The sequence below is a fragment of the Solanum tuberosum genome, unplaced genomic scaffold (assembly GCF_000226075.1).
Source record: "Solanum tuberosum cultivar DM 1-3 516 R44 unplaced genomic scaffold, SolTub_3.0 scf00234, whole genome shotgun sequence".
NCBI lineage: Eukaryota > Viridiplantae > Streptophyta > Magnoliopsida > Solanales > Solanaceae > Solanum > Solanum tuberosum.
The window spans coordinates 924040-950814 of NW_006239168.1; the positions used below are offsets into that span (position 1 = coordinate 924040).

Here is a 26775-nt window from a genome sequence, read left to right on the forward strand (position 1 = left end):
TGCAGAGTGATAAGGGAAAGATTTACTCTTCTCCATGATCAAGAAAAAGAGAAAAAAAAACTCAAAAAATGGTATATTAGTTAGAACAAGATGAAGTAAGAAATGTGTATATCTTATGTGTATATATGTTATATTGTACGTTAGTGGGTTTTATGCATGGGCCCAGAAAGTGACTTAGATTTAATATTTTTTAGAAGATTGTGGTTGTTTTTCGAGATTCGTTTTTTTTTAAAATATGGATATCATCATTTGATGGCACGGTTTGTTCTTCAAATACGTTGGTCTTTAATTTTTATCGGTTAAATAAATTGGTCTATATCAAATTTATATCTAATGTGACATAAATTCTTTAAGGACAAAATATATAAATTTATGTCCTGCAAAAAAGTTATTTATCTTGAGGGGAAAAAAAATCGGGATAAAATAAGGGCAAAAGCGCAAATGACCCGGATATTACAGGATAAAATGTTGTATTGCTTCTTCTGTCCCAATTTATGTTGCATTTTTCGAATTTCAAGATGCAAACAAGTCTTTCATGATTTTTTCATGTCTTTTAAATATTTTAAATTGTCAATAAATGTTACTTATAATACTTTTTTACTTAGTTTTTGAATATAAAAATTTATTTTAAAATTTTGATATCTAAATTCACGAATCACGATCTAAACTAAATAATTTGATTTTCAAAATTCAGACTATATTATATTAATTGAAACAAAGGGAATATTATATAGCTGGATTTGATGGATGTGTGAGTATTTGGCTGTTTTGGGATATGATGAAGAAAAAGTGGTCACTTCGAGAAATTTAAGGCTTATTTTGGTACAAGATAATAAAAGATCATATCAAGGAGTAGTTGAACCAATCTTGGGTAGTGACTAGTGTCCATAACTTATTATATACATGTACTAACTAATATTTTTATTCCTAATCTTCTTTCATTAATTGTTATAATATATCAAGAAGGAAAATGATTAGAATGTTTAAAGTTAGGTATATATTCTTGAGAAAGTGTGTAGAAGCTAAATTATTTTAAAGAATTTTGAGGGGTGGGTAACTGAGTAAGTTCAATTATAAAAAGACAAAAGGGTTTGCTCACATACATCTATTTGTAATTTTAAATCATGATTTTGTATTAGCGTTTAAATATGTGATTTGGGATCATGAGTTCAAATTCTCCAAAAACATGATTTGAGATTTCAAATCACGATTTTACTCAATATGCAAATTTAACTCATAAGTTTATATTTTATAAAAAAAATAGACGCATTATTATAGATTTTATATTTTTGAAAAAATCATGCTCAGCATAAAGAGACTATACATACTACGTGAAAAGATTATATTCAAGAATAACTAGCTAAACTATTATTGATTAATAAATCATTATAAAATTACGGGTATTTGAAGGTTCGTGACCGCAAATATTCTTTTTTTTAAACAGCGCAAATAATTATTTATAAAAGGAACATTGATTTTTTTTATTTTATTTAAAAAGACAATAGGGTTTGCTCAGATAGTAAGCATCATTTATCTTTAATCCTAAGGTTGTATGTAAACATATAATGTGTTATTCGTAATTTTGAATCATGATCTTATATCAGCGTTTGAACATGTGATTTGAGATCATAATTTCAAATTCTAAAAAAACTATGATTTGAGATTTCGAATCATGATTTTATTTTATTTTAAATGCAAATTTGACTTATAAGTTTATATTTTCTATATATATATATATTTTTAAAAACATGTTCAGTGTGAAGAGACTATACGTACTATGTGAAAAGATTATTTTCAAAAATAACTAGTTAATACTATTATTGACTAATGAGTTTTTATAAAATATTTGAAAGTACGTAAACACAATTTATTTATTAAAGAAACACGGATTTTTTTTTTATTATTTTTGTTGGGCCATCACCAACTAAGGCAAATGGAGTTATCAAGTAGTGTGAAGTCCACTTACGTAGCGTCATAGCCCATATGTACTTGTGGGCCCTAGAGTATGGAAATGGGCCTAGTGGGGGCCCAATGGTAATTCCAAGAGACAAAAAATAACAGCAAGTGGGCATTCCTCCTTCAACATGGCCTACAAACAAGTTTCCTCATTTTAGTTGTAGTTGTGGCCCTTCCTTGTCCCCCAAATATTTATATGAAAAAAAACTTTGTAATATAGTAGTAAATAAGGGATCAATATTTATTTGAAATATAATATTGTTCTAATATATATTATTTACAATATAATAGGGATAAGAAAGTAAAGCTATTAAAATGTTACAAGAATAGATATGGAGTACCATGATTATGTTGTACGAGAACAAGGGAGATATATTAGTGATTTTCCATCAATTTACCTTAGTGATGGACGAATTGATGCGATATATTCAAGAGAATATGTCCTGGTGTATGCCATTCACAAATGTCATAATATTGACTGATAAGACGTGTGGTGGAGTTAACGATTGGTTGGATATTTGGTGACAAATTCTGAAATCTAAAGGTTTAAGGTTGAGCCGCACTAAGAAACAATACCTTAAATGCAAGTTTAGTGACAAATCGCAAGAAACAATGGTGGAAGTAAAGATTGATTCACAAGGCATACCCAAGAAAGAAAGTTTCGAATCATTGGGTCTATAATCAAAGCAAATGAAAAGATTGATGATGATGTTTTTCATCGTATTAGAGAGGGGTGAGTGATTCAAGTTTAGGGTACTATGTGATAAAAATATGTCACCAAAGTTTAAAGGTAAGTTCTACATAGTTTGTTAAGACCTATGTTGTTGTATTGAGCAAAGAAATGATCTGTTAAGAATCCACATGTTTAGAATACGAAGATAGAGGAGATGAGAATGTTGAGACGTATGTATGGACATATTAGGAGAAACAATATTAGGAATGAAGTTATACATGAGACGGTGGAAATGGTCTCCATTGAGAATAAATGAGAAAGTGAGACTAAAAAGATTTGTACATATGAAGAAGAGTTGCGCGTGTGAAAGTTTGACTATAGCAGGTATAGAGAAAAAGTAGAGGTAGTCCAAAGAAAAACCAGGGAAAGGTGATTAAACAGGACATGGTATATCTTCAACTTACTGAACACATGATCCTAAATATAAATGTTTGGAGGTCGGATATTAGGGAAGAAGGATAGTAGATAGCCGAGCGTTGTAGTACATTTACATGGGGGAGGCAAAGAGCTCATTTTCTCTTCTTTTTTAGCAGTCTTACCTAGTATTCACATAGTATCTTATCTTTCTATTTTACTATTAGTTTAGTTGTTTGCTTTTGTTTATATTGTTATTCTGCAATCACTATTTTTCTTTCTACCTAGTTTAGATTACATTTTTTTTTTTGAAGGCAAGGGTATATCGGAAATAACCTCTCTACCCACAAAGGTATGGGTAAGGTTTGCTTACATCCTATTCTCCCCAGATCCCACACGTGAAATTACACTAAGTATGCTATTGTTGTTATTGTACACAATATAGCTATATTTTGATGTTTTATAGCAAATATATGTTGGTCCACCTATTATCCACATAGATACAATTAGGCAGAAACATTGAACTCTACGAACAGAGCTATCAGGGGAAGCCTTGCATGAAACTTGGCTTCGGTTCAAGAAGAAGCTGAAGTGATGTCCAAATCATAGGTTGCCAGATGATGTCCTTTTGGAGGTGTCCTAGAGGTCATTGAACTTATGAACAAAGCTATGACATATAATATTGTTGGAGGTTCTATGATGCCTCACACTTTCACTAAGGCCAGTGACATGCTTGACAATATGACTAAAACAAACAGAACCTGGGATATCAGAGAGTCTGAGGTTTCGGTTAGCGGCTATGCTAAAGGAATGATCGCAGAACAGCACAGATAAAGCTTCTGGAGATGAATGATGATGACAGCAATTAATGTAAACTAATAACAGAGATCATCAAATGAAGAATATAAGTCAGGAAACTGAAGTGACCGATAATGTTAACTAATGACAGAAGGAACTAAATGATTAGATAAATACTATCCCCTCCGTTCCAATTTATATGAAGGTGTTTGACTAGGCACAAAATTTAAGAGAAAAAGAAAGATTTATTGAACTTGTGGTCTAAAACAAGCCAAGCCATTAAAATTTTTGTGGCTTTAAATCATCTCATTAAGGATAAATGAGAAGTTCGAAGTATTTTTATGAGATAAAGAGAGATGTCATTCTTTTTGCCATAATGGTAACTATGATGTCTCAAAACTTGGCATTCAATTAAAAACTTCAAATTAGGCCAATTCAAGTCTTACCGCCATCTTTGTTGTGGTCTATAATTGAAGAAGAGTGACTCTGCGAATCAGCATTAGCTTTAGTGCATCTGACTATTGGAACACTATATTTTGAAAGCTCTGATAGCAGGGTGTCAGCAACCATGGATGGAGTCAAATCAAAACCTGAAGAAGAGAGAATTTTTGTCAACACTAGTTTCGCTTTCTTCTTTATTATGGAAAAAGAGTACTATTGAGTGCATAAAATCCATAACTTCTTAGAAATAAGACTTAAAGGCGCAAATTGCAATAGAAATCCCAGTGATGGAGAAAATTCACAATCAAGCCTTCAGAAATCACACCAAACAACCAAACGAAACAAAGGAATATAGAAGGTGGGCTGAAGGTTAAATGAGTACAGTATTGGCAGAAACTCAGAATATTTCCAACATAGCCACCTAATTGTACAATGACCTATTACAATGAAAAAAGAACAGAAATTAATTGAATTTCAGTGAAAAGTGTCCAGCATAGTAGAATTTCAGACGAATTTCTGAATAATCGCTAAAAGACCCAACCCATAGTTTATAACTAGAAATGATCAACGTCAACTAAACTTCAAGTGAAATAAAGTCCGCAAGTATCAAAGCTCACAATGATTTCTAATAATGACTCGGATAAAATCCATACTTAGCACCCAAGGGAGTGACCTAGTGGTCAATGAAGTGGATTGAAAACCACGAGGTTTCAGGTTTAAGTGCCCATTTGGATTAGCTTATTTTTAGCACCCCTATGGCTTTTACCTTTTGACTTATAAGTTACTTTTTATAAGCCCATCCAAACAGGCCCGAAATCCCAGCAGAAATAAAACAGTAGGTGATTTCTTTCCATTTGTCCAATTTTTCTCTTTAAAATTGTCCACACACAGCAGTCCTAAAATTTTGTGACCACTTGCCAATGCAACAAGTGATCAACACCCCCCCCCCCCCCCCCCCTCCCTCTCTATGATCAAAGTTCAAGATTGATGGAAAAAAGTAATTGTCCTTGTTTAATTTCAACCATAATCCAAGCCAAAAAAAGAAAAGAAAAAAGAAGCAACAAATACAAAAAGAATCAATTGAAGAATTTAAAAGAACTAATCAAAAAACATGAAGAAAATAAAATACCTGTGGTAGGATACATATTTTTGTTGAAGAGGAAGAGGGGAAGTTGTTAATTGTGGTACCAAACAGTACTTTTCATCAAAGGACAAAATATGGTGCTGTATAAAATAGGCCCACAACTTTGATCAAAGTGTTACAAGAAAAAGGAACTTTAGGAGTGGGGATATATGAAGGTGTTCTTTCATGTTTAATTATGAGAAACCCAAGGTCAATTTGTGGGGTGGGTGGGGGAAATAATGGTACATATTTATTTATCAATTAGTCATCCCTTAAGTTCTCAGGAATTCCAATTTCTATCCAGAGAATCAATATAATCGACCCAACTATTTCGAGATTGAGGCATGCTTGCTCAGTTATGCATGACTCTCACCAGTTCATGAAGTAGCAGACAGTAGCAGAAAGAAATGCAATCGATATTAGGAAGGCATTGCAGATAACGTGTTGCTTATGACAAATGCAGTGACACCATAACGCCCATTCATCCTTTCCCTTTGAAAAATCTGTTTTAAGTGCAAATATAGGATGAATTATTAGAATTGTGTGGCTATGTATTATCATAAATTTAGGTAGCTTTTTCAAGAAAGCCATAATTAAGAAGTACAAACTTTCATATACTCCATGAATGGAGGGAAACCTCCAATCAACATGAATGTCAAAAATCCAAATATGAAAGCTGCAAATGCACATCTTGCCTGCATAATTTCAATTAAAGCAACGGAAAAAATGAGACTTCTTGTAGGAGAAATTAATCACAAGGGAATGAAGGGTCAAGTTAAAAATCCCACTAAGGAGAAATAAGTTACCTGGATGGAAGTATATTGGTTCCCGCATTAATATAGATGATTCCAATGCAGACGGAGACCATCAAGCAGATCATTACGCTCAGCCAGTAATAGACAAAGTCTCTTGACATATTAACAAATGACCATTTGGTTAAGGTGTAGGACTGCATAAAGAGACTAGCCTGGCTATCCTTGGAATCTAGCACTGTTCCTTTTTATTACAAACACACAAAAAAAAAACATTTAATGAGAGAAGAAATTAGATAGATGATGAAGAAATCAAAGATCAAGGTATGGTACATTAATACGTACAACTTTGGGAAGTTCTTCTACTTGGTAAGTAGCAGTACTGAGAACGACCATGGAAGTCAACAAGACTTCGAATTGCTACTGTAGTTTTCATCTTGTTTATAGGATCGTCACCACACTGATCAAACTGATCAAAATAAGAAAAGAATAAGTTAAATGAAGTCAAAGATCTTTCTATCCAAAACCATACTAAATGATAAAGAAAATTATCTATATAGTAGAGTATTACTGTTTTTAATGTTATTAGCTTATGAAAAGGGCATTTTTCTATAATGACTATAAATTGGTAAACTTAATATAGCCAGACAAAGAAGTCATCTGACAGCCACTTAAACTACACAAATATATAAAAAGAAATTGATACATCATTAATAATAATAATAATAATATATAAATCCATGCTAATTTTGCTTAAAGAAAGACCAACAGAAAGTGGTCACTTTTTATTGCAGTTATCAAAACAAAAAGGCATGGTGTGTATTTAAAAAGTTATTCCTGCATCTCGCTGGGCAAACATGCAAACATTTGGAGTTTGATTAGTAACAGGGTGATCTCAAAAGATATACCTTGATTGACCTCTTAGAGTTGCCTCACTTTGTTGAAATAGAGTTAATGCACCAGAGGAAATGATCTGATGTATCATGTATCCAGTCTTTCAACTACATTCATATGAATAGGAAGTAGGGACATCATATGCGTAGGCATAGTACACATTCAAGTATCACCAGTAATCCCCACATGAGCAAGAGCCATCTTTGAAATGGTGGAACCGGTTAATATCTCTAATAATGATCTCCCTTGAGACAATTTTACAAATGAACTTGAATGCTGTATGGCAGTCCAAACAAATCCGAAGATTCTTCTTCACTCTAATAGGAGCACCAGGAGGTGTAACAATCAGCCCAAATGCAACAGCTAGTTTCTCACTATGATAGGAGAGAAGAATCTCCTTTTGTCTCCTCTCTACATCATGGAGATCAATATCTACCATAGGAACATAACCAGCTTTAGCCATTAGCTGTCCCAGTTCCTCCAGTTTGGCATATATATCATCACTTCGCGGATGGCTTCTGTCTCCTACTATAAATGTGTAAATACTATCTTTCACTTCAATCCAACTCATACCAGGTTCCTTTTTTACTCTACTGTTCTTCATAAATCTTCTTACTTTTGCGACATCTCCCCACAACCCAACTGATGCATAAATATTTGCAAGGAGAACATGAGTGCCAGATTTCTCTGGTTCAAGGCTAAAAAGCATCTCAGCAGCATGTTTTCCTACCTCTACATTCTTATGGATTCTTGCAGCACCAAGAAGTGCACCCCAGACAGATGCATTAGCTTCAAAAGGCATCTTATTTACGAGCTCAATAGCATCATCTAGTTTTCCTGCTCGGCCCAGGACATCAATCATGCATGCATAATGCTCTTGAGTTGGTTCGATCCTAAACGAGTCTTTCATTGTTTCAAAATACTTCTTGGCTTCTGCAACTAAGCCAGCATGATTACATGCATAAAGGACACTAACTAATGTTATGTGATTTGGAGATACATCATCTTTTAACATCTCACCAAATAAATGAAGCGCCTGTTTCGCATGTCCATGTTGGGCAAGTCCTCCAATCATTGCCGACCATGAAACGATACCTTTCTTAGGAACCTCATGGAAAGCACAGCTAGCATCTTCTATACTTCCACACTTGGCATACATGTTAACTAGAGAGTTACCAGCAAACACATCTGACATGAACCCAAACTTCAACACATGAGCATGTATTTGTTTCCCCTGTTCGTACGCTGATAAATTTGCACATGCATTTAGGAGAGAACTGCAAACAAATGAGTCTGGCTTGAGATCCATGTCTTGTAACTTCAGATACAGTTTCATAGCTTCTTCACCTTGACCAAGTAGAGCATAAGCTGTTATGAGAGAGGTAAAAGATGGCAAATCCAGAGTAGGGCACTCGTAAAAAATTCTAGCTGCATCATCCAACTGGGTACATTTTCCATAAGAATCAACAAGACTGTTTATAACAAAGGTGTCACACAGAAATCCCGACTTCACAGAGAGTCCATGCACTTGTTTGCAGACGTTGGCAGCCTGCAAGCCCGCAGCAGAGTTGAGAATGGCAAGTAAGGTTGTCTGATCAAATCCAATTCCTTGGGTGAATGTCTGAGTAAAAAGGTCTAGGCATGCATCGTCTGCCTCATTCTGCGAATAACCAGAGATCATAGCATTCAATGCAATTAAGTCCTTCCCAGGCATCAGATCATAGATCAACCTCGCATCCTTGGTTAAATTACACTTGCAATACATATCAATAAGACCAACACTCACAAATGGATCCAAAATTATATCTTTCTTTATCAAAAGAGAGTGCAACCCTTTACCCAACTCAGGGAGCTCTAGTGCAGCACAAGCCTTGAGAGCACTCGACAATGTGAACATGTTTGGCCAAATTCCTGACCTTCTCATCTGATTCAACATATCTATAGCTTGCCATTGGCATTCATGAAGAACACAACCAGCAATAATAGCATTCCATGAAACAATGTCAGGTACCACAATTCCCTCAAAAGCTGTAATGGCATCCTTAAGATCTCCCCCTTTTGCATACATGTCGACGAGTGCATTAGAAGAGAACGGATCAGAACCATAGCCAAGCTTCACCAAATACCCATGTATTTTCTTTCCTTCAAGAATATCTCCTAACCCAGTACAAGCATTCAATATATTGGACAAACTATATTCATCCGGCCTAACTCCACTACCAATCATGTCACGAAACATACACATCGCCTCACTAAAAAAATCATTTTGCGTGTAACAAGAAAACAACGCATTCCAAGAAACAACATTTCTTTCTGGGATTTCCTCAAACAACATCCTAGAATCCACAAACTCGCCACATTTTGCGTACATCACAACCAAAGTATTCGCAACGAAAACATCAGAATCGAATCCTGTAACCACAACAACCCCATGAAGCTGCTTACCAAGAAAAAGCTCCTTCTCAATAGAACATGCCTTAAGCACACTAGGAAATGTAAACTCATTACATCTAAGACCCAAAGAATGCATTTTTAAAAAACCCCATATAGCATCTTTACCAAAACCATTCTGGGAATACCCAGAAATCAAAGATGACCAAGAAACCAAATCTGGTTCAGGACTTTCATCAATCAGTTTCTGTGCATATTGAAAAATACCACATTTTGAATACAAATTAACTAAATGGTTCCTATATTTACTATGATTAGATAATCCAAGTTTGGTTAAATGGGCATGGATTTGAAAACCTGGGGTTAAAGACTTAGTTTTGGAAAGGTGTGAAAGGAGGTTTGTGTAGGAAATATAGTTGGATATAGAGGTCGAAAAGAGGCTATTTTGAAACTTGAAAATCGGAGAAGGAAGTGTGAATTGTAGGTGATGAAGAGGACTTCTATAAAGGCGGCAAATTCTTGATTCGAAAACCATTGCCCAATTGGGTTCGTTTTGACCAGCAAGGAGCACTTCGATAGCAGCTAGTCACTGGTGCAAATCTATGTGATGCTGTTTAAGTTGCATGAAGTATAAGAGAGGAGACAAGTACTAAATCACAGCTACGCAAATTATTAGTTTTATTTTATCCCCTACACTCTTATGATACATCCCCAATCGGCCATATAACATAGCAAGTAGTCTCAAATTCTTATAGGAGCATGGGGCTCTTGATAAAAATCAAGAAACGTGTTGAAAACAATCCTAAACTTGATGGGAATTTAGGGGTGTATTTCACTTCCGTAGCAAGAGAAAGAGTGTATTTAAGTTCAGTTGATCAAATAAAGGTTACTTTTAAGTTTGTTAATAGTTTAGGATGAAGTTAATAATTTACACCAAATTTAGGGTGTATTCATTACTTTTCAGTTTTCTCTTTAAGAGAGTAGACATCTTTTTTTAATTTGTAGTGTAACGGTGTAAGTGCCACTATAAATTATCTCATTAAAAATAAAATATGTTGGGATCAAAATAATTAGAGTGTCTTGCGAAAGTTAATAATTACAATTATATAGCGATGATAAATTCAATACCAAAAAATGCACTAACATATTATTACTATTTGATAATGATGATTTGATCAACTAACTCACATATTGAAAAGTAAATTTTGAAAGTAAAAAATCTATTAAGGAATAAACTTTCACAAAACTTAAACGAATGTATTATGGATGTTATTGTATTGTGGTATGAGAAGAAAGCTCCAAACTTTTCCAGAAAGGAATAATCAAATATTGAAAAGATTTATATTTTCAAAAAACAAAAATAATTATGGTGATACGTTCCAATTTTTCTTCTAGAGAAAAGTAAAATTCAAATATATGATAACAATCGGGGCAAAAATCTAACGAAATGGATACCCTAAATAGAGTCCTAAATTTATTTTCTTTATATTTCTTCTTTTCCCTATTTGTCAATGGCTAAGAGCATGCAGAAATTCAATTTTAAGAAACAAATTAAATCCAGCATTCTCTAACAACATGTGCATCTTAATCTTGATGCAAATAACCTACTTGATATGAAGCATATACATAACACCCATAGTTTTGGATCACTTAGAGCTGATAAGCATGTTACAATGCTAAGTAATATTATAGATCACTGAGCTCAAGTCGATCGCCAAATGGTTGAGGCAATAGGACTAACAACATGGAGATTCCAAGTCCAAACCCCAACAAAAAATGGTGAGTCGATCTGCTCCAGTCTTGGTAGACGGGATTACCTTGGATACATGTGCCTGTGGGTCAGACAAGATGTCCGTTGAATTAGTCGATGTGTGCACAAATTAGGCAAACACCACCAATGTCACAAAAGATTATAGATCATTCAGCAGAATGTTGACTGAAGAAATCAGCTCCACACTCTATGTCATCTGTCTTGCTGCTTCCAGATTGAGCCATCAATATTCTGTAAACTCTCTTTGAACAAATCTCTCCCAATCTTCTATCATCTGACACCATCCCTTCCACTTTCAAATCTTTCAGCAGAAATTCTTTCTCATGCACCTGAAAGTTTTTCAAGAGTGAAAATATGTTGGAAACTCGTTTTATCCCCCCAAAGGATCAACATAATTACAACATGAAATGTATCAACATCCGACCATCCATTCATTGTTATTTGCTTAGACTAGATAAGTACAACGAAGCAAGTGGAATTGAATTGTATGAACTGAGATGTTACCGTAACATTTCAATTTTTAGTATAATCTAGCTCTTGTTTGAACTGAATCGTATGAATGGCACCTTCCATGACAGTATCCTCATTAACAAGAATGAATGACATTTACCAGAGAATATAGCTCCACAAAGTAGTTTGCCCTCTAGTAAATGACATTTCTTAAGCATACACTCCTCAGTGCTCTCAGATGAACTGAATATAATGCTAATCTAATGTAAGTTTCTGAAGAAATTTTAACCTTCCTTAGAAATGTCTTCATATTATCCAACATCTCAAGTTGAATACACTGGTGAAAGGGAGAGGAATAGTGTAACAAGACCACTGCATCACTACCTTTTCTCTCCCTTAGCCACTGTTGATAGCCAGAATCCTAGTTGGCTAGAAGTTGGACTTGCAGATTGTAGCAAGTATTTGCAGTGACACTGGAAGGAAGTATCGTTCTTGATATTATCTACCCATACATACAAGGCCGTAAAAGTAAAATAGTGAACCAGAAGTCACAGCATGATATCAGTAAATGAGAAACCTTTTCCAAGGAGATGGAGGAAATTTTATTGCTTACCGATTTACTTGGATCCATGTAAACACGCAAAAGAGATTTCATTGTGGGATATTTATTCCATATGGCAATGGCAAATCGTGGCTGAACCTTTGGAATAGCCACCAATGCTTTCAACCTGGAAGAGACAACAAATCCAATAATAATGCAATAGCCACCACTACCCTAGGCATCGAAGGTGGGAAAATGGGTAAACGCTTGTAAAAGTGGGTAAGCTTTTAAAGTTAAGTGATAAAGTAGCTTACTTTTACTATTAAACACACAATTGACCATTTTGAAACTAAGATCGAGTAGAATCCTCATAGTAAGGTAGAAACTAGCCAAGACAGAACTAGCTAAATTGGGATCATAACTCAAACATCCTCGTTGGAGTCAAATGGAGCAGGAGAAGACGGTACAATTCAGCAGTAAAGGATGGATATCTATCTAAGTCGATCAGGAGTGGTGATAAAATAAGTATATAGAAAAACAGAAAAATGAGACTTAAGTAAAGATAGAGATACAACAAAAAAACTTGCAGATTTTTACTGGACTAACTTGGAAAATGTTCCGCACATATAACTATGTTCTTGCTTGGTTCAATAAGCTCTAAAAGATTAATGAAAGAGCTTAGTAGCAACACGACGACAATTCACTTAAGAGGGTTTCTCAAGGCAGTAAAGGTTTTAATGAAACCAAAAAGGTAAAAAAATAAGGAAGATTCACTATTATTCAACCAAAAAAAGGTTCTTATTAAGAGAACAATTGAGACCAAGATAGTGGGTGATTCACAGCCTCGAGAGTTCACCAGAAAACTTATACAGCTTTTGCCCATTACACATGTTTATGGATATTGAGAAAATTTAAACTTCCAAAATGGATAACAGCACAAGCACTTACCATGGGCTCTTTTTTATCTGGTTCTTGTCAACGCAACCCTTGGGAATAAGAGAACCATTTGCATTAACAGATAGTCTTGTTAACTTGTTTCTGTGGAAAACCAAGAACATCTTAGCAATGACATATGAAACCATAAACAGTAAGAAAACGTTAACTTCTTTATCATCTCTATTTAATCTAGGCAGTTGGTCCAGAGAACGGAAGTCCTGAGGCATCTGCATATTGAAATGTCTCAAGCATCACATCTCATTTGAACCAAGAGCAGAAAGGACATAAACGACTTTTTCCATTCAACCGAGTATAGTACTCTCTCTGGCCACATTCCACTAGCAGTGGAGGATCAGTCCCTAGGAAATGAACCAGGACTTGATACTCTTTCATTATAATCTTCAAAAGCATTTTGCTTTGATAAGACATAATATTGCATTCCTTATCCAGGTGTTACTAATATAAGTATATCTATTTCACATTTTACCCCACAGAAAATAACATATAGATGCCCGCATAAATTATACCACCACTAATAATACAGAGTTTATCGCTGAACCAACTGTTGCAATAGCTATTGCACAGTTGTAAACAGGAAAACTAAATGTTTTATTAGTTATCCAGGAACATATGTAATGTGGAGTTTCATTTTTGCAAACTAAATGTTAAAATGAGTATCATGTTGCAAACTAAATGTTAAAATAAGTAATCCATAATTTTATGTCAGGTGTATTTTTCCTCAGGCGTCCAGCCACCAAAATAATTATGGTGCCATTATTTCTGAGTTTTTCATTTGCTCACTTACATGTCTTATGAATGTGAAACGGTGTATTACCATTTGGCACTGCATTAGTTTAATACTGAATGTCACTGGATATTTAATTGAACTGTATACAACTACAACTCAATCAAAAACTTGTTAGCATAATACCTCGGGACCCCCTGAACTTGGCACCACTTATTCGGTGCACACTTAAACTATTTATTTGTCCTAATTAACCCTCTATACTTGACTATTTGGTAGTCTTCACCCCCGTGGACAACCTCAACCCAGGGAGGAGGTGTGATGCACTCGCTGCCATGTGTATATTTTTTGTCCACGTGGTATTGTTAATAATAAGATATATATTTTACCTTCTAAATTCATTTACTTTTCAAAAGTAAATAAGCAGAAACCAATTTTTGTTTTCAATGAACTACTTCCTCTCTCACTTTTACTTGTCCACTATTCCCAAAAATAGATTTTCACTTTTGTTTGTCACTTTTAACATATTAAGGGAAGACAATTATTATTTTTTCATGTTTTACCCTTAACATTAATTACTTATTCCCCAAATCATTTTCCAAGATCTTATACTAAACATCAATTAATAGGGGTAGTGTGGTAAAATAACAATGTCAATCATTGTTTTCTTAATGGGTGTGTCAAGTTCAAATGTGACAAGTAAAAGTGAAAGGAGGGAGTACAAGCTTGGCATTGTTGAATGAAATCATCGTACCACCTGCCCACTCATCCAAAAAGGAAAGGAAAAAATGTGACCAACTGTTTTCCTCCTGAAAGCAGAATACTCACTCCGTTCACTTTTACTTGCCCAATTTGGACGTTGTACACCCCTTACGAAACAATGATTAACATAAGTATCGACTATCATTCCACAATACCCATATTAATTGATGTTTAGTCTTAGAAGGTGTTTGGATTGGCTTAAAAGTTGGTCAAACCTACTTTTAAGTCAGTTTTTGACTTTTAAAAGTGTTTGACAAATATAAAAAATATCTTAAAATAAGTCAAAAATGACTTAAAATTTATGCTGCTCGGACTCTTCAAAAATGTCTACGGGTGCATGTCAAATTCTCCAAAAGTACTGTATTTTTGAAGAATCCGACACGGGTGCGGCAATGTAAATGAAGACTCTGCACAACTTTGCTTAAAATAAGTTAGGAAGTGTTTGGTAATGTCAAAATGACTTAAAGCAAGTTTAAAATGACTTAAAATAAGTCAAAAACCAAAAGTAGGTCTCTCCCTACTTTTTATTTTTTGACTTAAAGTCCTTTCATTTTGACTTTTTATTTTTAACTTAAAAGCTACTTTTTTTAAGCCAAACCAAATGAGCTCTTAAGGTTTAGGGAAATGATTTAGATAAGAAGTAATTAATGTTAAGGTTAAGACATGGAAAAAAATATGTATTTTTGTCTTGATATGCTATATGCTAACAGTGACAAGTAAAAATGAAAATCTATTTTTAGTATAATGGACAGCTAAAAGTGAATGAAGGGAGTAAAACAAGAGATCCAATCTTTCCTAATTAAGAAGTTTAGGAGACAAAACGTAGTAGTATACAAAACTCCACAAATTCATAATTCAGTTGGTATTAATCAATAAACTAGCCCAATTTTTTTTATTTCAAATTACTACAAGCCCGACACATTGATATTATATAGATGGTCGCGTATATGGCAATTGTCCAAAAATACGAATTCACTGAAATATAACTATGACATACCTAAACTGACAAGAAGCTAAGCTGCAAGTCAGCCCAGCTACATGTTCAGCTAATTCAGCTTCATCGACACAGTGCCTAGAATGCACCTTAACAAAGTTAATTGTTAATTTTGACAGAACCTGCCAAAGAAAAGAGGAATTCAATACCCAAGGAATAGCACCAGAATTTCAAGCTTACACTAATAAGATACTTAATTATTTCCAATAATCTATGTTGCTCGGAATCTTCAAAAATCGACGGTTGTGTGCCGGATACTCAGAAAGTAGTGTATTTTGAAGAATCTGACAGTGTGGTAACAATTTTGGAGAGTCCGAGCAACATAGCCAATAATTACGAGAATCAGTGTTGCAACAACCTCCTCTATAAGTGGTCGTTTCCAACCAGTATGATTGGCAGGGTCCTTGTATTGTCCTTGTTCCCTATCAGCAATGGTAGTAACAGTTGTAAGATACTGTAGAAAATTAAATATATTTCTGTTGTCTTAAGCATCTTGAAGCCTTGACCAGTTGTTTCTTTGAGCTATACATGAAACTCATTCGGTTGAACATAGAGTATTTGGAACAGACGAAGTGCTTAGACTTGCCAAAATACGATGACAAAAGTAAATATATTCACAAGCCAACCTTTTAGGGGCACACAGAATTCCACCAACAAAAAAGAAAATAAATATATGCCCAAGATTAGAATGCTCTATGTACATGGATTCCATTACAAGTATCAAATATGCTATGTATGACAATTACGTTCTGTAATCAGCAAATAATTTGTGTATTAAGAAAGATTATGATATACACATATCCAGGTCATAGCAACTCAACAAGCTCATGTACCAGAGGAGTTGTCTAACAAGTCAAATTTGAACTGCTGCATTTCTCTGTATACTTCTAGAATATAGCAAATAAAAATAAAATCCCAGTTAGAATTATTTCAACTAATGTTTTATACCCTCGCTTCAACTAATAAACTAACATGCTGCTACTTTTTCTTACAACCGAGAAATCCCCGAGGGACTCTGCTACTTATTCTTTCTTTCTTGAAAAAAGAACAATTTAATACTAAGCACATGGTCTGAAAGCATAACAATAGAAAACCACAAGAAACCTAGAAGGTGCATCGTCATTGTACTTAATACAATTTGCACCTCAAAGCTTTCATTCCATCTTACTTAACATTCAACAAAAAAAAAAAAATTAACAACTAACTGTTAAATTCATGATCTGTCACTACTTGATTTCATCTCTCTAGCATGTCACACACGAACAGAAGAACATTGAAAAAGAAAAGGCACCTATAACAGAAAGTTCTATAAATGGAGAACAGATGTAGTCAACAATCCAATGGTCAAATTCAGGATCTTCTGTCATACATGAAGAAAAAAAGGTTGAAAAAAGAAATTACGGCAACAACAGAGGTCTACAAATGGAGAACAGAGAAGATATATGTGTGTGTGTATAAACATAGCAGAAAAAGAAACACATTCAAGAGAAAATAAATTAACAAACTTAACAATAACAACAACTACACCTCAATCCCAAGCTAGTCAGAAAATTTAATGAACTTAAAGTGAAAAAGAGTTGAGATGAAGGACAAAAATGAAGTTACCGTCAACCTTTTGTTGATATATGCCAAAAGCTTGTTTGTGAGATAACAAACTGTATGAAGAGGATAAAGGCGTTGGACACGGGAAACATGACTCAGCAATGATTTGCTATTCACAAGGTTGCAAAACTCTTCGGCCTCAAATATGAATAATACATATGGAACATCGATAACTTCAGATGAGATCTGCACAAAAGTAATGAATCTAATGACCTCAATAAATTGTAAAAGCTAGAAAGAATAGCTACGCTTAGCTTTAGAGAACCAATTCAAAAACTTGATACTGTAGCAGCACAAACATACACATTGCCATCATACACAAGACAAGTAAAAAACTCAAAAGAATGAAATCAGAGACCAGCAAGACAAACTTTTGCATAGTACAAGAAAAACAATTTGGCACAGTTATCAAAACCTTCACCAGCGCTCTTTCAAAGCCCAAATGGACATTCGATATTATTATTTCGTGTTACTGTTGAATTATGTAATCACGTCATTTAAAAACTCAATTATTAGAGCAGGGACATTTTTTACTTGTACAGGTCCCCATCCTACACCTACTCACATGCAAGCTTGATTCTTTTACTTGGCCTAGTATATGAAAATATGGCATTTGCCTTCAGCTCTGACACTATTTTTTGTTAAATAAGGTGAAGTACTATCTCAAGTTGCTCTTATACCATTTTCCATGAGATCACCTCATTTAAAAACTTTAATTGCTAGACACGGGTGATAACAGTGAAAGGAAACTTCAATATTTCAAAAATATGGAAGAAGTTACAGATATCATGTAAAAAAGTAAGAGACATTAACTTATACTATTTTATTATCAGATTATTATTATAATTACTTCTTTTTTTTTTCTTTTTTTTTTTGGCGGGGGGGGCATCATACTAATAGAGTGTTGAACTAAAGAATGAGGACAAGTACTTCCCCCACAAGTAAGTTCTTTGAAATAAAGGGGCCGCCATGACTTATTTATATTGTTTTGATACTTAAACGTTGAACTAAAGTTACTAAGTACCTTGGTTGATATGAGACTTATAAGTATGTTTTAGAATTTCTTATGGTATCAGGTGATTGGCATAGTATTATTGTGTTAAAAATAAATGAATAGTAGAGGATATCACTTATATTGGTGCATTTTCAGCTTACCGAGGACATGACCTTAGATAGGAGGGTATGGAGATCGCAGATAAAGAGTAGAAGGTTAGTAGGTACTTAAGAGTGGTCCTATTACAAGCTTACGCTTGTATTTTCTTATTCATTATCATTTGTGGTTTACTGTGTTTAGGTGATCGCATCTTGTTGCTGTTGTTGCTAGGATTCCTTGCATATAGTTGTTACTGCTTTGCTGTTTGTAGTCATGTTTCTCCCCACCACCTGTTTTTTTTCGTTTTATTACTGCTTTGATTTGCTTGAGCCGAGGGTTTTTGGAAACAACCTCTCTACCTCGGAGAGGTAGTGGTAAGGATTGCGTACACTACACTCTACCCTCCCCAGACCCCACTTGGTGGAATTTCACTTCACTGGGTATGTTGTTGTTGGTATAGTGGAACGTAATTCAGTTTCGACATGGAAATATGGACATCCCTAGAAGCAAGGGAAACTCTGTCCAGTTTTTTAGAACCCCGGAGAGGCTTGCGTTGGTGTCTTACCCCTTAATGGTTTGTCCCCACCCTAGATTGGGTTGTGACAACTAACACCCAAATATTACCATCAGAAAAAAAAAACTTTGCAAAGATAATTGACATCCAAATGGATATAGCACAAAAATGCATATATATTTTTTATTTTTATTTTTGATAACCGAGAAATCCGTCTGTGACCCGCCCTTTGGACCAATCACAGCCTTCTAAACTCGGTGGATAATGGGCCCGCCCCTCTACCCTTCTCCACTTAAATACCGGGCTTTGCTTTGCATGGTGTGGGGCTTGAACCTGCGACCTAAGCCACAAATCCTCCACCTTTTGCCACTTGAGCTAGGCCTTGGGGGCCACAAAAATGCATATATATTAGCACTAAATATAGTCAATTATGCATCTATTATTCTACTGAAAGTTAAATGGGTACAGTAGTTATGTATATGACATTAGAAACAACAATTAAAAGGTGGCCAAGTAGCTTAAGATGATAGGCTAACTGAAATTTGCCAAATTTCTGAAGAATAAGTTACCTTAGATAGTTCCTCTGGGACACTCATTGACCACACAATAGACCTTTCAATTGGATTTGATTTAATTTGGTAGGAAAGACCTTTCTCCGCAAGCCTTGTTAGCAAATGGCCTGACTTGGTAACATTGCCATGTAAGACAGACGTTTATATGCAATAAAGGACACATGGAATGGTGTGGGAAAGAAACAAGCAGAGAAATAAAAAATCTACCTCCAATTGAACCTAGTTCCACAACTTTAGTGTCAATTTGAGCTACAATAGACTTATGTGCGAACTTTCCCTTTTCCCACTTCTGCTTTTCCTTTTCTAGCTTTTTCTGCTCAGCAGCTTCAGCCTTTTCTGCTGCCTTTTGCAATTTCTCTTGCTGAATTATGAATATACATTAGATTATATTCCATAATTACTTAACCTCCTCCAAATAAATAGGCTTTTGTAGGAAGGCTTACCTCTTTCTGATATCTCTTTTCTTCCTTTAGGCGAAGCTGTTCTTCCTTTGACATCCTCATTTTCCCAGTTGCTGCATCCCCGCTGCTTTTGTTACTTCTATTGCCTTTACCTTTGGCTTTTGGTCTTGAGACCTCATCGTTTGGCTCCAAGGAATCATTTTCTTCATCAGGATGATCATGGTCCTGTAAGCAAATTGCACCAAAAAAATTTACATAGAGACGAGTCCTTTTGAGAATTTAGAAAAGCTCTAGAGTCTAGACAAAGATACAAACATTAAGAACATGTCTTAAGCCCTATCCTTCACGCTAATTATTTAGGCACATCTGTGAATAGACTTATAATCTTCAAATGCCTTTCCAATTTGGCAGAATATGCACTCAAGAGTTCTGGACATGAATCAGCTCTCCAGGGTGCACAGATCTCTAATTCAGATTGAAATATTCTTACCCTTCTGATAAAATAAGAAACCCCTAGAGGTTCAAACCATTTTAAAACAGTTTGGATATTCACAATGTATGAGTAGGTGTATTAAAATGAAATGAGTGGTTCACGAACAAAACTCACTCTGCTAATTTAAGCACAACTTAAGTTCATTTATTTAGTACAAACTCAGTTTAGTCAGACCATTTGACTAAATGTTGTTCATGAGTAATTTCTTCCATATTTTCTTTGGAAAAAGATAAATAGTTGAGCACTTAGGGTTTCCGTTTTCCACCCCAGTTCCTCAATGCTGAACAGCTCTGAGCCTCCTTCTCACTACCTTCTCTCACCTCTTTTTCAAAGTTTCTCCTTTACCTCTCCCCATAAGTAATTTTTCCTGTCTTTAGGTATTGCCTAAATCAGGCTTCTCCTTCTCTTTTTGTCCAGTCCAATCTAAGCCGCACCTTCTCATTGCTATGGTTGTCTGCCAATTATTCTTTTCTTCCAAAACCTTTTAACTCATTTTTGAAATCTCACTTTACTCAGTACTTCTTTGAGTGAACCCTGAGAAATGAGATCAATTTGATAGCATGATCGAGAGTGAATTTGATTGGAACTGATAAGAAACTTCGCGAAGGGTTAAAAACAGTTAAGTGTGTTCTTAATTTAAGCTCGACTTCAAGTTTTTTCTTGAGAATCCAGAAGCGACCGTAAGTGAGCAGTGCTGAAATTGAATACTCACAACTCTGTCTAGCTCACTTGTTCACATTCCAATCTACAGGAGTATGTAGTTCCACTCCCATATTCATCCTGATAAAAGCTGGCTTTTCTTTGAGTGGCACACATGCACAAGATGAGGGGTGCTGTGGGGGGAAGGGGGCGGGCCTATTGTTATGCAAACAAATTAGAAAATGTTGAAAAAATAACTAAAACTTGAACCAGGCAAACACACCCGAGAAGGACCGGCTTCAGTCGAATTTCGATGAGAAACATCCTCTGGCATTCGCATAAAATTGTCAATACCTGTTCAACAGTTTTTCGTCTCAGTTGAATAGCCTAACAGTTAATTTCAGTCAATGGAAAATTTGATTCTATAATCGTATTAACTAGTAGATTAAACAGCAGTAGTTTACCAAGAGAAAAGGTGGACCCGAAAGGTCTGGAGCTCCATTCTGTCTCCTTAACAACTGCCTCCGTGGAACAAACTTTCTGCTCCTCCTTCCAGGTACCATGATAACCACTATTCTCGGATTCATTATCAGACTCCAAACAAATTACTCCATCAATTCCTGAGTTAAAACAGCCCATTGTGCAAGGAAAGGTGCAAACAAAACTCTGAGGCTAAACGGCAATTTATTTTCATAAGTAGTAAAATAAAGTAGTATTATGCCAAGAAAATAGGAAAACCAGAATAGACCACCAAATGAGAAGAATATGCAAGTATGTCAAAGCTAGGTTGTCATTTTCTTATTTGTACATATAAACCTAGATTGATAAACCAATGTACCCATAATCTTTGGGTTAACAAATACTATAAGGACTAAAATATCTCTTTAACCATCCCTTTTTTGCATCAGAGAAACATGTAATGAGGAGTACGCCTAACTAGCTCAAAGTGTTATGGCTGACCTTGAATGAGGCACACGAAGAGTAAACAAAACAAGTGAATCATGTTGAACTAATACTAGAATCTGCCATTGCAGAAAATAACTGAATAATCAAACACAACTCATAGGAGCAGGCAGGGTGATGCAGCACGAAGAGCAAACAAAACATCCACTCATCCAGGTTATAAAAAGTATTACAGAAGTATCCTAGTAGTAGTTCAACATGATGTATGTCCAGGGGAAAGGAAAACACACTAAAAGGGCAGCCCGGTGAGCGAAAGATCCCGCGTTCACACAGGGATCGAGGAAGGGCTGCAGTCCAAGAGGGAGCGATGTAGGCAGCCTACCCTGATACCAGTATCTGATTCCACAGTTCGAACCCGTAACCTATACGTCACACTGAGACAACTTTACTGTTGCCCAAGGCTCTCATTCGGAAAGACAAACACACTGCACAGAGAAAATGGGTTTGATTCCAGAAGGCAAAATGTGACCGGAATATGGTGCACTAATTTTCTGGCTCATTCTAGTAACAGACCAAAGATATTGTAAATGCATTTCATGTTCTTTGTACAGTTAACTAGTAAAGTTAAAGAAGCAAAATCATATAAGAATCATTAAAGAAGGGCCTGGAAATGATTCATTTAAATACTTATATGAAAGCTTAAGCTTCAACTTGCCGTTGTACCGTCTAGAAGACAAAGCAACTGTAATTGCATGCTAGATCAACAAAAGCAACATTCAAACTTCTGGAGATGAATGATGATGATGGAAAACAATTAATTTATTCTAAAAACAGTGATCATCAAATAAAGAATCTGTGTCAGGAAACTGAAGTGACCGACCTATAATGTTAACTAATGACAGAAGGAATAAATAATAGATAAATACTATTCCCTCTGTTTGAATATATGCTTGTGCTCCGCACTGCTTTCCTATTGTTGTCGTGTTTTTCTTCACTGTCGTTTTTTTTCTTTCCATTACTACTTTGATTTTCTTCACTTGAGCCGAGGGTCTTTCCTAAATAGTCTCTCTACCCCAAGAGATAGAGGTAAGGTTTGCGTACACTCTACCCTCCTCCTTAGACCCACTTTGTGGGATTCCACTGGGTATGTTGTTGTTTTTGTTGTACTATTCCCTCCATCCCAATTTATATGAAAGAGTTTGACTAGGCACGAGTTTAAGAAAAAAAGAAAGAAATTTTAAACTGTGGTCTAAAACAAGTCATCAAAAATTGTGGGCTATAAATCATCTCATTAAGGATAAAATGAGAAAGTTGAAGTTGAATTGCTATTAGATATAGAAGGATGTCATTTTTTTGACATAATAATAACTATGATGTCTCAAAACTTGACATTTGGTTGAAAACTTCAAACTAGACAAGTTTAAAGGCTTACCGCCATCTTTGTTGTGGTCTATAATTGAAGAAGAGCAATTCTGCGAAACAGCATTAGCTTTAGTGCATCTGACTATTGGAACACTATATTTTGAAAGCTCTGATGCCGGGGTTTCAGCAACCATGGATGGGGTCAAATCAAGACCTGAAGAAGAGAAAAAAATTGTCAACATTTGTTTTCCCCTTTCTTCTTTTTTATTGTCCAAACTTGAATGTATTCGACATTGTTTTCTGAATTATCAAACCAAAAACAAATCAAGCTAAATCTCAAGTGGAAATGTCCCCAGCATTGTTGTGTTTTTGCATAATTCTTAAATAACAGCTTGGATTCCGACGAACCCATAATCCATAGCCAAACAAAAGCACTTAAATAATCAAAGAATGAAATAGTAAAGGTCCAAATGTTGTATATTTCATATTGATTTCTAAGAAATGAGACATCATCTACAGTAAAAAAGACTAACACGCGTAAACCAAATTGTGTGATTTCAGACTAATTTCTGAAAAATCACTCAAATTTAAACAATGATAAAGAAATATGAACTCACATGAAGACTTAGGGTCCGAAATTGAAGAGGAACCCAATGAGCATCTAACAAAGGAGACTTCAGGTTTGGATAAATCAGACATGGGAGTATCAGCCACGAAGGAAGGAGTGGACTTTGAAGGCCTAAACGGCGTCTCATCATCATCTTCGATTACCAGAACTGTGGGGTTCCAATTATTAGACTTTTCGGTTCTTTGCTTCTTTTTGAATGGAATTGTCAGCGGCGTCGATAGATCAATGGTGTCATTCTGCTTGACGGAGTAACCATATCCGCCGTTGCCACCGTCGTCTTCGTCATCGGAGAGAATGTCGACGGAGATCGGCTGAGACATTTTGAGAAATTCGAATTTGAAGGGTCGAGGGTTTTAAGCTTCAGCGTTAGGGCGGGAAAGGAAATAGGCAAAGCCAAAGGAGTTGTGTGATTTGGGGGTTCAAAATCAAACCATAATTATAGTTAATGCTTTATTGATATCGAATAGATTATTTAATTTTTTTATCAGGTAAATTGTTAATTCATTAAGAATTGCATTTACATATTTTCTATCTATTTATTTGATCGCTACAACAAAGTAAAACAAAAAGAAAAAACGATAAACATTAAAGTGGAGCGTGTATGAATAAATTATCATATGAGTATTGTAAAGAAAAAGAAAAATATCTATAAGATGAATTGTATTGCTTAGTCCAAATCAAATAATGCACACATAAATGTTAATAATATTTTTATTTTGGTTTAACTCAACAATTGATATCAGATTTGACGAGATGAGTATGGAGATGACTGAGTGATGATATATGATTTGCTTTACGTACTTTTTATCATATCAAGCTAACATGAAAGATGCACTGACATATGAAGTAGTTAGCTATGGACTTTGGTGTCTATAAATATTCTATCATATAGGTGGCACACATTGAATTTCAAAATATTGATGGTATTAACTATTGTCTACATACATAGAATTATTTAATTTGAGGAGTGGAACATAGTTTGAGGAGAGTGGGGAGGGGGTGTTGTATGTACGAACAAGGTTCCATATTAGTAGTTGAAAACAAGAAGAAGCTATGTGTGTTCGGTTTGAAGGAAATTGTTTTATGTGGAATTTTCTTGCTTAAAACAAGTGATTTTCTACTTATTTTCTAGCGCTCATTAAGTAAAACAAAACATATTATCTCAAAAATAGCTATATTTAATCTAGGCAAACACTACCGGGTGAAGATGAGGAGCAAGGGTGTGTTGTGAACTAAATTGTTTATACAAGGTCTATGGGCTAGCATGAGTGAATGAGACTGATCTAGTTGGAATTATTGGGCAAATTGAAATGTTGATGAATTTTATTTGATATTTAGGCCCAATTACTAATTAATTAAATAGGACTTGGAGTTAAACGTAAAAATTTATGCATATTATGATGTTCACTATTCTCTCTCAAGTCATCCCAATTTTGTATTAGTTAAAATTCTCACCTCCTTTAATTTCTTCTTATCGATTGATTTCCCTATATGTTATTTCTATTGCAATTTTCTTGTAATTATATTTAGTAGTTGTAATACTACAAGTCAGTTTCCTTGTGTGTAGATTTGTCAAAAAGGGTCCGTTCAATTTCATTCGATCCAAGTCTCGCGGGTCAAGAAATTTAATGGGTTAGGACGGGCATGCCCTTTATATGGAAGGACCTGAAAATGCTCAATCCAACCTAACCTTAGAAGGGTCGCAGGTTGGGGAGGGTTAGCCCTTATTTTTTTTCCTTTTCTTTTCTTTTTAATCGTAAAATTCTATAACATCAAGAAAATCAAAAGATTTTCAAATCACGTATGGCAAACAATGGTGTTGTTTCAATAACACTAGCAAAATATCTAGTGTGATTAGCATGTATCTAGGATACTAGAAACGTGAAATACATGTATTTGGTGTGATGCATCTCAGATACACGAGCAAGATAAGAGAGTGACGAGCAAGAAGTGAGGGAGGTGAGGGCGTGGGATTTGTCGATATATCCTAGATACATGCGAATCTACTTGAATAGAGTGTATCTAGAACAAATTACACATAATTTTGAGTTTATGTATCTCGAGATACATGTATCTGGATACACCATAATCTGATAAGATACGTAGTATTACAACATAACATGCATCTAATTAATTAGCTCATACACTAATGAGATTTATGTAAGTTATTCTTAAATAAATAGTTTTGGCTCATGGACCGACCCGATCAAGACTCAAGGACGAAAGACTTAAATGGGTTGGACTTATAAACCTTAGTTTTAAATGAGCTTGAAAAATTATATCTCAACCCTACCTCAATAACGGATTAGATTGGACCGGCCCCAATGATGAAGCCCATTATGACGGCTCTAGTTGTGTGTATGAACAGGTTATCGAATTTGTTTCAGTGCCAAATGATGAAGGTGGGAGCTATCATCGGCAATAGAACTGAGTACGTTGGAGAATGGAAAAAAGTGGAACACTACATTGTTTTTCTGCTTTTTGTAAGGGATGTTATTTACTTCATTTTAAAAAAATTATTTTCTCATAAAAAATATTTTAAAAGAAATTCGATCAATCAAACATGAAAATTTAAAATATTTTCTTTTCCTTCGTATCAAACCTACATAACGTGATTCATGAAAAAATCTTTTTTGCTTCCTAGTTCCTAAACATATATCTATACAAATATATGGAATCTCTTTTTTTGTTTCAAAAAGTATTCGATGCGGTTTCAGTTATTGTTCCTCATTAAACATCATATTGTTTAATATTATTATTACAGAAATAGTAAATATTTTAAAATAAGTTGAGCAGAATAAAAATAAGATTTCTTGTCCACTTTTAATTACAACAAAAGAAAATGGTCATAATCTCTTATAATTAAAAATGAGATATCTTCTTAAACATAAAGCTAAAAAATAAATTTATAAAAGACTAGAAAATTA

General features: G+C 34.8%; 2 protein-coding genes across 6 annotated transcripts; both read right to left on the reverse strand.

Annotated features, from left to right (window-relative positions):
* Window positions 1-1897: 1897 nt before the first annotated feature.
* On the reverse strand, window positions 1898-10094 carry LOC102604547 (putative pentatricopeptide repeat-containing protein At5g52630). 5 transcript variants are annotated; one of them, XM_015313392.1, is made up of 7 exons: window positions 7066-10094; window positions 6503-6626; window positions 6212-6401; window positions 6014-6100; window positions 5779-5908; window positions 4288-4431; window positions 1898-2089 (listed from the first exon to the last, which is right to left on the reverse strand). In XM_015313392.1, exon 1 carries the CDS (start codon window positions 9975-9977, stop codon window positions 7221-7223), a length of 2757 nt encoding a protein of 918 aa, XP_015168878.1. In that variant the 5' UTR covers window positions 9978-10094; the 3' UTR covers window positions 1898-2089; window positions 4288-4431; window positions 5779-5908; window positions 6014-6100; window positions 6212-6401; window positions 6503-6626; window positions 7066-7220. The 5 variants fall into 5 exon arrangements, with proteins under 5 accessions (XP_015168878.1, XP_006357350.1, XP_006357349.1 ...); XM_006357288.2 differs by lacking the exon at window positions 1898-2089 and having other exon boundaries at window positions 3376-4431; window positions 6212-6395; XM_006357287.2 differs by lacking the exon at window positions 1898-2089 and having other exon boundaries at window positions 3376-4431.
* A 743-nt stretch (window positions 10095-10837) lies between these two features.
* LOC102605330 (crossover junction endonuclease EME1B-like) lies at window positions 10838-24258 on the reverse strand. The gene is made up of 13 exons (XM_006357290.2): window positions 23838-24258; window positions 23291-23434; window positions 21420-21575; window positions 21239-21309; window positions 19866-20048; window positions 19630-19783; window positions 19420-19529; window positions 17254-17429; window positions 16000-16063; window positions 15645-15763; window positions 13153-13242; window positions 12277-12391; window positions 10838-11542 (listed from the first exon to the last, which is right to left on the reverse strand). The coding sequence occupies exons 1-13, from the start codon at window positions 24166-24168 to the stop codon at window positions 11360-11362; spliced, it is 1896 nt and encodes a 631-aa protein (XP_006357352.1). The 5' UTR covers window positions 24169-24258; the 3' UTR covers window positions 10838-11359.
* Window positions 24259-26775: the final 2517 nt, after the last annotated feature.

Coding starts and splice junctions, on each gene's coding strand:
- LOC102604547 (XM_015313392.1), bottom strand. CDS start 9,977: ATGGTTTTCGAATCAAGAATTTGCCGCCTTTATAGAAGTCCTCTTCAT.
- LOC102605330 (XM_006357290.2), bottom strand. CDS start 24,168: ATGTCTCAGCCGATCTCCGTCGACATTCTCTCCGATGACGAAGACGAC. Junction 19,530..19,629: donor GGAACTAGGTTCAATTGGAG/GTAGATTTTTTA, acceptor TTACCAAGTCAG/GCCATTTGCTAACAAGGCTT. Junction 16,064..17,253: donor TTGGCATATATCAACAAAAG/GTTGACGGTAAC, acceptor CATTGCTGATAG/GGAACAAGGACAATACAAGG.